General features: G+C 40.4%; 1 protein-coding gene across 3 annotated transcripts in view; it reads left to right on the forward strand.

Annotated features, from left to right (window-relative positions):
* The first annotated feature begins 903 nt into the window (after window positions 1-903).
* The window catches only part of nipblb (NIPBL cohesin loading factor b), a 52,353-nt gene continuing 41,046 nt past the window's right edge, over window positions 904-12,210 (forward strand). For 2 of the 3 annotated variants that reach the window (XM_060909024.1, XM_060909026.1), the window contains exons 1-2: window positions 904-1,264; window positions 8,567-8,712. In XM_060909024.1, the coding sequence (XP_060765007.1) occupies window positions 8,649-8,712 (64 nt within the window). In that variant the 5' untranslated portion in view covers window positions 904-1,264; window positions 8,567-8,648. Of the gene's footprint in view, window positions 1,265-8,563; window positions 8,713-12,210 lie in introns of all 3 variants that reach the window. The other variant, XM_060909025.1, reaches the window with a different exon arrangement.

Consider the following 12,210-nt stretch of genomic DNA (forward strand, 5'->3'; position numbering starts at 1 on the left):
AAGAAAGAAAGAAAGAAAGAAAGAAAGAAAGAAAGAAAGAAGAGCAATTGAAAGAAAGAAAGAAAGAAAGAAAGAAAGAAAGAAAGAAAGAAGAGCAATTGAAAGAAAGAAAGAAAGAAAGAAAGAAAGAAAGAAAGAAAGAAAGAAAGAAAGAAGAGCAAAAGAGAGTAGAGCAAAAGAAAGAAAGAAAGAGTAGAGCAATAGAAAGAAAGAGAGTAGAGCAACTAAAAGAAAGAAAAAGTTATGATCAGTTGAAAGGAAGATAATTGAAACAGCTACGGGTACATCAGTCTTTGCACATCAGTTGTTTTCAAACAGAACAAAAAGTCTGAGGCTCACGCAAAGAAATTCTGTTTTTACTGACAGACTGTACAAACAGTTTCGAATGTTTAGAAATCTAAATGTTCATCAAATTAAAATCTATAACTAAGTTTGGACTAAAAAAAACAGGTTGCCTAACTCAGACTTTTGCACAGTACTGTATATTCGGAATAAAATAAACCGTGCTTCGGGTTGTAAAAGTATGATGTGTAAAGTTAACCTGCTGTGAGAACTGTGACAGTGAAAATGAAAAAAAAAAACAAAGACCAAAAAAAAAAAAAGTCCACTGGTTTGTTACCAATACCGAGTCTTTGGACTACTGTAGAATTAGTAGTAGGAAAGAAAGCATGCAGAAAACAGCGGAAGTAGTTGTGGCTGAATCCCAAATAACTCCCTGCTCCCTATATACACGCACTATCTCGGATAGGAAGTAAGAGTACTCATTGAAGCATGGAGCACTTTTTGGTCCAAAATGGAGTGGTTTGGGATTCGGCCCGAGTCGCTGCTGGTCGGTTTGGCGCCGGTGGAGGGAGTCATTCCCGCAGCCGTGCTTCCGGTCGGCATTTTGTTCTGCCAGAGAGAGGGGGGGGGAGAGTCTGAGTGGATCTCTTTTATCACCGCGTCAATAGTCTTTCGGGGTTTTTTTTTTTCCGCCGCTAAATATTTCCCTGAAATCGCTTGGAAATTTACAACCATCTTCAATCGGCGCTGGAGTGTAAAAGTGGGCGAAAATCCACCGGTTGAAAGGAATGTTGTTTACCTCCCTCAAGGCTTCATGTTTGCAGTGAGAAGGAAGAAGAACGAACCCTCCCGACCCGGATTATTGTTGTTATATTACTCGGAGTAGCTGCAAAGAGCGACACAGGAACGGTGAGGGGAGCTCAAGAGGCTGATCCGAAACGCTTACTACAATTTCTTTTTGTTGAAACACCCAAGTCCTGAGGTAAATACCCAACGCACTGATCACTTCATTTATCCGCGGTCGATCAAAGAGAATAGCCTAAAATACCCGATAACACATCTGGGGCCGGGCGAAACTTCAATGTTATTCATCGCTCGCTCGAATTGGGTTAGCTGAAGCTAAACTAGCACCTCTAGCTTCTTTTCCGTTCTCTCCGCTACGTGTTGCCTTCTGTGGCCGATTCGCGGCGTCGGGGCCACGGGCAAGTGACCTTAGGCGAGTCCGTGGTTCGCGGTTTTGTTAGCAAGCTACAAGGCCACACTGCTTCAGTGAGCACAAAAATGCCCAAATTCGACCTCTTAGCCAGTCCAGTTTCAAGCCGGGACATGTTCCGAACACTTTAGTAAGAAAAAAAACTTTAACTCGTTATCTTATCTGGTTAAAGCGCTGCTTATAAACGGGAACAAGAAAAGGCCTGGCTAGCTGGTAAGTTAGCCTAGCCAGTTAGCATTGTTTACACTGACTCGCCTACAGAGCTAGCTGGCAAATTGGCTGGTTTAGCTCAGTGTAGTAAACACTCTTCTTTTTCGCCGTCGTCTAACTTTTGCAGGGTGCACCTTTAGCAAGTCTGAGAGTTATTTAGGTTTTAGATTTGCTTCCTGGCTAACATTAAGCAGGTAAGACCAATGTGTTTTCTTAGACTTGCAACGCACAGGACATTTTAATGTTTCTTTCGTCCCTCCTTTAACACCTCAAGACTTTTAAACAGGTTAAAGTGCTATTTAGGATCAACGAGACTCCAGGCTCACGACTGGAACACACTGGTTCAGGCACCAGTGCAGTCAAAACACACTCGGTGTGTTTTGCTTGATCCTAGAAAGCAAACATGCACACACTCTCGCACTCTTTCAAGGCATTTCCTGTCGTCCAGGTGGATAAAAATATGATGTGGACATCTTATTTTATTCGTTTCATTTCACTTCTCTCGGCCATGTCTTGCAATCAGTCTGTTATCTGCTAGAATGTGGACTATATCGGAAAATCGCAGTAAAATAGAAACGAACCGGAGACTTGATGAAGTCCAAGGCTTGTTGTCAAGTTTGTCTCTTCAGAGACTTTTCACATCAACAACCCCCTCCCCCCTTTCTCAACTTCTACAAATGTTGTAATTTGAAGCTTGTGTAACCTCAACTAGTGTCTCGTTGTTATAATGTCGTGGTGTTAATGACGCTTCACTGACCACGCTCTACACACACACCCACCCACCCAAGACTTGGTCTAAAGCGTTTAAACTATAAGGATTTGTGAGGACCTTCTGCCACCGTGAGGCACAGTTTCAGTTAAACTGGCTGTAGTTAGCGTTAGCATACACTGCTATTTGAATATATATATATATATATGTGTGTATATTGATATCCAAGTTAAAGTTGACTCCCGGAAATGGAGTTGAAATCTATTGCTTGGTATTTTTTAACTTTAATATCAATAGAACTCTCAGGAATTTTACTCTCGCAAACAAATTAATAACAAATCGAAGCGCGCTTGCTGGCTGGTATTATTAGCCTCTAACCCGCCGACTGACTTAACTACCGAGCTAGCAAACTTTTAGCTGTAATTATTCCTCAACACGTTTTAAAGCATAATTAACTCCAGGTTTGCTAAAGGTAATTCTGCTTTTTGTTGTGTGTTGTTTAAGTAGAACACTGGCGTTCTTGATGCTAATGTAAAACTTGCACAGCTGAACGAGTGAGTGCGTTGCAGAGTGAAAGCTAGCGCTAGCGAGACTGACTGAACTAGTTTAGTTAGTTAGCATGGCGTTGCTACTCATATAGCTGCTTAGTTAGTCGGTTATTTCGCCGGACAAGTCAAAGCTGACTGTCTGACCAGGAGTCTTTCTCATTTTGACCTCGTTCTGAAAAGTGTTTATAGTTTTGCTGTGTTTGCACATTGCTAGCGAAGCGGGGTGGTTAGCTGGCTAGTTCTCAAGGCATGCAACGTTATTTTGAGATAAGAATAGGCTCTTTTGTACAATTTTTCTTTTCAAATATGGATATTTCTTTACAAAGCAGCGATTTGTAGTTTTTTTTTTTTTTTACGTGCAGTACAAATGAAATTATTATATATTCATTCTATGTTTTTCCGCCCTCGGAGTCGCGGGCTGACCCTTCACCTTCATAAGCTCTGTTCATTTCAGGAGAGAATGAATGACCACGGCGTTTAAAAAAAAAAAGAGAGAGAGAGAGAAAAGTGTGGAGTCGGACCCGACTTTCTGCATTTATTCTGCAGCCTGAATAATGAAAGTGAATAATAATTTTGTATGAAGACATTTCATGTAGAGGTGGCTCAGCTGCTGCTGTCGCGTCATACTGTGATGCTCACACAGGAAACTCGCAAGCAGGAAGACAGTTCCTTGTTCAGTTCAGTTTCGTGTTTTGGTTTAAGTTTTGCGCTTTACAGTGTTGGGAGGGTGATTGTAATGTTTTGTTGCCCCGATTCACCTCACACACACAGCGTGATGTGAAATCTGGGTATGTAAATGTGGTGATAAGCACACAAGTCTCCCAGTGGATGTCTGATTGTCTCCCTTTCCTTTCCTGTCTGTCTGTCTCTCCCTCACTCTCTATCTGTTCTCCTTCTACCTCCTTCCCTGTCTGTCTCACTCTCATGACCTCCCTGTATCTGTCTCCTCCTCCATTCTTCCCCATGTCTGTCTCGCTCTCACTACCTCTGTCTGGCTGTATGTCTGACTGACTGGCTGTCTCTCTCTTCCTCCCTCCCATCTCTCTCACTCTGTATCTGTCTCCTTCTCCCTCCTTCCCTCTGTTTCGCTGTCACTACCTTTGTCTCCCTTTCTGTCCCTCTGTCCATCTCTCTCTCTCTCTCACATGTGCGCTCTCTCTCTCCCTCCCCCTTTCCCTCCCTCTGTGTGTCTGACTGACTGACTGTCTGTCTTACTCGCGCCCTCCCCCATCTCCCTCACTCTATCTGTCTCCTTCTCCCTCCTTCCCTGTCTGTGTCTGTCTCACGACCTCTGTCTCCCTTTCTGTCCATCTCTCTCTCTCTCTCTCTCTCTCTCTCTCTCTCTCTGTGCTAATCCTTTGTACATGTTGCGCTTCTCCCTCCCTCTCAGAGTAGTGTGGTTCTGCTGGAGGTCTGTGTGGGGGGCGTTATCTGTAATCCGAGAGCTTCTGTTTATTTATTTGATCCCCACCCCTTAAAGCAATAGATTCATGAATGAGAGCGATCTGACCGTCAGTTTCTATTGGAGCTTGTAGTGCAGTTGTTCATTAGTTCTGTATCTACTCTAAACTAGTAAATATCACATTGTATGGGTGACTTAAAAATGCACTTATGTAAAAAAAAAAAAAAGCTTCAGCATTGCCAAGGGACCAGAAGACCTCCACTGATTTTTCTTCTTTGCGCCACATTTGAGCTGGGAGCTTTGTTAAAAAAAAAAGTTGCTTTTTACCATGAAAATTTATTTCATGTGTTCATCTTCAGTAAATTGCAGATCCAAAGTCTTTACTGTACAAAGTCGGGCCTTAAGTACCCCTTGCGTACCTTTTTAGAGCGAAGTAAAATTACGCCATGCACACTTTCTCAGGGAAAATATGAATCCTTCATGGTACCACACCAGCTATGAAAAGGAGTACCTTTATTTCTGAGTGTGGATTGCAGTATACTGTTAGGTTGGTCAGAATTAATTTGCAACACAGTTGAGTGCAAAATTTTGCATCCCCCATGATTTAGGTTTTTTTTTTTTAAGCAGTTTATATACAGCAGGTGTTCTCCGGCAATTCAAATTATGCACATTATTTCAGTGTGCATGGAACTATTTTATCTATTTATTGGAGTATTTCTGAAATGTACACGTTAAAATCGTCATGAGATTTATAATAACTTTGATAATGGCAGGTTATTTTTTCCATGATTGCAACAGAAACGTGTAAGTCACAGACCCCCTGGCGATGCCTTGCAGACCCCACTTTGAGAAGCATGGATATCCAGGAATAACCTGAATTCCAGGATGTTAAGTGAAATGTTGCAACAGGACAACAATTGAGCAGTTGAGGCAAAGCCAGCAGAAAATCCACTTTCCCATTTTTCCCCAGACTCTATTAGAAGAAGACAGTTCATGGCATTTTGTTGCGCTTTAAAAGATATGTCAAAAAGATTGGCCAGGCAATCTGGTAGAGTTAGAACAGATGCATCGGAGAACAAGTGTCGGATATTACAACGGAGAGGATTCAAACGCTCCTCAGAGGGATATGTGGAGAGGTTGAAGGCACTTTTATATATAAATATCAAGGCAACAGATATACAGGCAAGGCAGAACATTTATCCAACCCTTCAAACCGGTCATATTAGAGTATACTGTGATGTGTTATCACTCAAAAATAGACAAAACGGGTCAGCCTTCTTTTACAGTGGCAGACAAGCCAATCAGCAAAGCAATCTGGAATAATTGATGGGTGATTTTAAATGCTGTCATATTAACAAACACACCATTTAACAAGCTCTCGTAATCTCTCATTTGGATTCGAAAGATGTTCTCTGATGTTCTGTCCAGTCAATGGAGAATGTTTTGAGTTGGTTAAATCTCTTAATGTAGCATCAGCTGACTATATTTATTATGAATGGTACTGAAAATGTTTAAAAACAGCATGTTTACAGCCAAAGGACACTGGACTGGTTACCTCTTCCAAGGAGGTTATGTTTTCGGTGCTGTCTGTCTGTAAGCAGGATTGTGCAACTCCGAGTCAACATTGTTCTCTTTCGCTAACGTTGCCAGATTCAGCATTAGTGGAAGGCCGCGATGAAAAATGCCACTCATCTTAGAATCTAGTAGATGGCAGTAAAGTTCAGTAGTGACAAAACATAGCCAATGTAGAAATACGATGACTTCATATCTCAATCCGTATTCATTGATTCTCTAGGATGCATGTTTCGGCACGTAATTCTAAACCTTTTGGAAACATATCCAGACATATAAAGTGGTTGCGGTTGCAGATTTTTGTATCGTAGAAGAGCCGACTTGTCCTTGGTGGAGGGCTGCGCTCTCCGTGTGCCAGAGTTGATGATTAGCAAGTGATGAACAAAGTTGTTCTTGACATGTGACAGTCAGGAAAGACACTTTCAAACCTTTTTGTAAGTGGAAACCAGAGTGCGTGTGTATGCGAGGTTTTACTACAGTCAGCACAGAGTGCTTGGGGCCGCAATCGGTTTTATCTAAGAAGTAGACATGAGAGAGTTTTCCATGTGAACGGAAACCAGAACAGACCAGTTACTGCTTTTTTTTTTTTTTTTTTTTCTCCCCCCCCCCACTCGGCTGGATATTTATATTGCATCGAAATGTAACTGTTATACAAAACCCCCACAAATGTTGCTATGATGAGTTGCAGATATTACAAAAGTTTGTGATCTCGAGAATCATTTTAAAAGATGTATAATGTTCTGGTATGTAAACTTCCTGATTTGCACCTGTGATGTGATATGACGCTGGAGTCCTCGCTGCTGACAGTTTTCACATCACTGCTTATAAGTGCACATTGCACACTTAACACCTGTGTCCCGCTTTTTCCTCCCGTTTTATAAGCTACAATCATTTTGTCGATCGTTGCAAAGTGTCATGTGATGTGTGGCTTCTTATGTAGGTCTTGTCTAGTCCAGAATTCACCCTCGCTTTGACTGTATATTAAATGCATATTGACTCAAGTTGCATTGCAAATGTAAATAGGTGCACTTGGAATTGTTGCACGAGCGTGAGTTAAGCAGGTCATTTAGATTCTGATCCATTGGTGAATCGCGATATTCTGTTTTAGAATTGTTTTTGCACACAGTGGTGGGTGATATGGCTTGTATCATGGTTGTATCACTTTTTTTTTTTTTGGTTTATTCGTATGAATATCAGTGCTTTGGGACAATTTTTTTTGCAGTCTGTTTAACCTGCATCAGATGACTGGATTATTTGCCATCGCAAGAATTTTCATATTAGGCATATGCAACGTCTGATTTTTAGAAGACTATTTCAGCATACCGAAGGGTGTACTTTTGTTTCTATAACAATTTCTTCATATTCCTGAAACCCAGCTGGGATCCAGGGATCCACAGGAGACTGTGGCGTGAATCCACAGGGTCCTGGACTGTTTTTAAGTCACATGACTGTACTGGAGATTATGATCCACTAGTATGATGGTGTGTTATGCTTATGATTTAGTTAGTATAGTCGTAAGAGTAATTGAGTTGTGATTTAAAATTGGAGTGCAAGTGCTGTCAAATTTAACTGCCGTGTAAATAAATGTAAGGAATTTGGTGTTGAGCTAATACACAATCGGTGCGTTTACATGCACATCCAAATCGAGCTAAGGGTCCCAGCAGGGGTGCCAGAGAAATCCAATCCTACATGCACACAAGGAAATCGAGCTATTGTGTGAGGTACATTGTGCACCCGAGCCACAGGTGGCGCTACACGCCCCATCGTGTTGGTACACTTCCGGTTGTCGTCATGAAGAAGAGCTATTCAAGAGTATAAACAAAGTTATCAGTTCCGTGTTCACAAGAAGAACGATGACGAGGACAGCAACACTGAGATATATTATATTTTATATATATATATATATATATATATATATATATATATATATATATATATATATATATTTTTTCAACTCCTTAAGCTGAATGAGCATGAACTCTATCTCCTCATTGCTCCAGAAGTGCACGTTTCTATTACTGTTGTCATGCCGACCGAGGCTGTTGTGTTTCCCGCTTGTGGTCTCGTCACTTCCGGAAGGGGCAGTGCTGAAGTAAGTAGCTCGACTACAATCGCATAATCTAGGTCGCGTAGCTCAATTACGAGAAATCCAGTTCGGTTCGATTTCAGCTGAGCTAAGGTGTTTCCATGGCATTTAGAACTTCGATTTCAGTCGAGCTACTGCAGAAATTCGATTTTCTCTATGTGCATGTAAACGCACTGACTGTTTCAAGTCTGTAGATAGAGCCAGGTCAAATAAATGAATATGATGGTGTGTATATAATTTCTGTAGTTCCTCAAATTAAATCTGTCCTGTGAAATCGTCGTGTTCTGTAAGGGGTCCTTGGATGTAAAACATTGTTTTTGCTCTAGTAAGGATGAGTCTCGATGGAGGATGTTCGCGAAACTGTTTGATTTAATGAAGGATGTGGTTTTGTGTTGACACTTTCTGAAAGTGGGAGTTGATTTATTAATAATAATGATGATGATGATTGTGAAAAGTTGCAACATTTTTGCTTTGTGTATCCCGAGTCGATGGTGTTGGTGATGGCTTGTTTTTGCTCACGCCGCTTTTGTTTTTCTTTCAGCAGAAGGGAGATGTGAAGGCTGGTCGGAGAGCAGCGACACTGAGCATCCTGCACATCGACACGACCCCCCACCCCCATCTTCAGCATGAATGGGGATATGCCTCATGTTCCCATTACCACTCTTGCTGGGATTGCTAGCCTCACTGACTGTAAGTAACACACACAGCATGTTATTGCAGAAGAGTCTGTCATTATCGGGAGTTGTTTACTCCATGGCAATCCCGCTTGTGTTCGCGCCGATCCCAGAAAGCGCCTGCACGTCAACACTGAAATTGTTACTCCTGGATCGTCTTGCTTTGGATTCTGAATATTTGCTATCAATCGTGTCGAGTGACCTTCTGATCGTTTTGTTGGCACTAGTTGGTCCGAGTACCATTTTAAAGCTTGAGAGTGAAGTCTAAGAGAGGGTTTCAGTCCTGTGCAGTGATATATATAAAGCTGGTTTAGTTTAATTTTGTCTCCTCTGCTCCTGCTGATAAAATACGCACTGGCTGTAATGTGGAGGTGTGCCCTCCTGCTGTCCATGCCAGGGGATTCCTGAGGGAATGGAATTGGCTTCAGCGTTGCAGAGACAGCGCCGATTTCCTGGCACGAACGGAGAGATCGCTTCATTCTCTCTTTGTGGTTTCTCATAAAAGATAGAGTGGTTCAGTTTTAGCAACTCACTACTATCACGTCACAAGACAAACCCAAACAAACCACAATATCACACACCTTGGGGTGTCAATGGGAAAATAATTAGCAGAGAATCTGAGGTGATTGATCATGGGTTAAACTCAATGTATGGAAAATTGTTCTGTACCAGTTGGTCATTTTATTTATTCTAGATATTTCCTTTTTGTTTGCTTAATTGTTACATGACTCTTTTCTGAAATTAGGAGTATTGTACATTTTAAAAAAAAAATTTAAATTAAAGTTGCAATTTGACAGGAAGCGACTTCCCCTCTCCCCCCACTTAAGCTTTAAGATTGGAAGGTTTAATCATAGTCTCTTTTTAAATCAAATAATTTAAAAATAATATCTTGAAATAAAAATGAAATTTTTTTTGGCATTTAAAAAAAAATCAACCACTTTTATAATGTGGTGCTTGTGACGCCTGGTCAGAATGTAACAGTGCTACTGCTTTGCTGGCTTTTTTTTTTTCCAATAAAGCAAACCTTTATATATATATATATATATATATATATATATATATATATATATATATATATATGTGTATATATATATATATATATATATATATATATATATATATATATATATAAAAATATAATATCACGTGCATTGTGTATCGTAGCAATATCACATCGTTTTTGAGAACCTGTTATGGGTTGTTTTACAATCAGGGTACAAAGTTTGTCACAGGGGTCCAAAATTCAAATTGATTCAAACTGGTTCTTGTACCAGTTTTTAAGTGAAGGACAAGTTAAAGAACAGATTTCAGGTAATTTTTTGATATGTGTATGGTAGTTTTGTGTAATCTGCTATAAGATAAAGAAGATTAAGTGTCGCTTTAAGCAGGGCTGGGAGAAACAAATGAAGTGATTCTCGGAGAGGACTTTTTTTTTTTTTTGACAATTCAGAATCCGCTACTTCTATAGTGCTTTTAAATATAAGGCTGTAAGCTTTGTGTTAGTTGTTTCTAATATTTATGTCCCAATATCTTGACCACATTTTAGGATAAAAATAATCATTTTAGATATGTTATTTTATATTGAAAAATTAGCTGTCTCGGAGAGGACATTTTTTTGACACAATTACATACTAATTTGATCAAAATAGTCTGAAAACTTAATGGCATTGAACATTAAAACTTAACCATGTTTCCAATGATATGGAACCAAATATTTGTTTTATGGTATAAAGAATGATTTAAGTGCATCCCTTTTGGAGCTACCTGTGGTCAAAAAAGCACTTTTTCTAAATGACACGAGTAATTTTGCTAAATATGACACACATTGCCATACATTCACCAAAAATAACGTTATCACCACTTTTTTTTTTTTTTTGCATGGTAAATAGAGCCATCACAGGGCTACTATAAACAACCAAGTTTATTTAGTCAAGCCTTTTGATATTGAAGATAAGTGTTAAATGTGATTTTTAGCTTGCGTACCCTGATTGTAAAACAACCCTTATTTTAGTTGCATTGCCCACCCCACTGACCATTAATAGTGAATACAGAGTGACTTAGATTTATCCCATTTATACAACTGAGCAGTTGAGGGCGAAGGTCTTTGCTCAAGGGTCCAGCATTGGCAGCTTGGCAGTCCACCGTTTTAACCACTGAACTACTACAGCCCAGAAAATGACTTTTTTTTTTTCTGCCTGGAGTTTGAAATCACAATGAACAAAACATTCATCTGACATTTTTTCCCACTTCCGTGTGGGGTCCATGTGGTTTGGTCGAGCCGATAGGGTTAAAGGCCCAACAGTGGCAACTTGGCGATACTGGGGCTCGAACCCCTGACCATCTGATCAGTAACCCAGCGTCTTAACCTGTTGAGTCATGCTTTCAATCCTCTGGAATGTAAATTAATTGTCCATGACGAACTGGCTTGAATTACCAATAACACAGGTCATTAAGTGGTTGATAAACAGGCTGTTAGTTTCATGAACATTCATTTGAAAAGTTGAGGATTAAAGCCAGCCTTTATGCAGCATTCTGTCATGGGACAAATTTTATGCAACATCGTTACATGAGCAAATGGTTCAGAGTCTAAAATTGTCTACCAGTAATGTCGCAGCTTTCGTATATCAGTCCTCTCTGTTGTGCTGACGAGGAAGGATTTAGAGCCATTTGATTTGAACTTGTTTAGGGGAAGAAACCAACATGAGCACTCACTAAGAGCACAGGACACCTCTACGTGTACACCAGTCTAATGCATCTAATGATTAATTTTGTGTGCCAGCAGTCTCACAGTTTTTGACAAAGTTGCTGTTGATCAGATGAACCTCCGGCAGCAGTAAATATAGCTCCTTCCCATTTAAGCAAACTGAACTCTGTGAGCCGGTGGGACGTGAGAGTCGACTGTTGTTTGTTCTGGAAAGGAAAAGTAACAAAAACGGAGGGACGCTATAATCAAGTCAAGACCTCGTTAAGATCACCGTTCTGTCAAGATTTCACATACATCATAGATAATTTCAGCTTGTTCTGATTAATGGAAAGACACTGTGTACGTGTACATGTAGCCTGTTGATTTAATACGGTGTAGATGGGAAGAGAGACATAGTTGTGTTCTGCTCTCACCAGATTAATCAGTTATAACGGATAAAAGTTTGAATGACACCATGTCGGCCCCTTAGCTGCTGCTCTTCTTCTAGTGGCAGTCTGGGTAGCGTTATTGCGTCTCAGCTCCCTGGTTCATCTTGAGCTCAGGTTACTTTCTGTGTGGAGTTTCGCATGTTCTCTTCACCTCTGTGTGGGTGTTCTGGGTTTCCTCCCACAGCCAACATCATGTGTGGGTTGGATAGTCTAAATTGCTCTTTTTATTGTGTACGTATGAGTGCACACTTGTGCTTTGTGCCCTGCAACGTACTGACTCCCCTACCAGGGTGTTTTCCTTCAGTAGGCACCTGATAAACTGGTTACTGAAAATGAATGAATCATTACCATCATTATTAAGTTGTTAGGTTTTCCCCGATTT

The sequence above is a fragment of the Neoarius graeffei genome, chromosome 25 (assembly GCF_027579695.1).
Source record: "Neoarius graeffei isolate fNeoGra1 chromosome 25, fNeoGra1.pri, whole genome shotgun sequence".
NCBI classification, from domain to species: domain Eukaryota; kingdom Metazoa; phylum Chordata; class Actinopteri; order Siluriformes; family Ariidae; genus Neoarius; species Neoarius graeffei.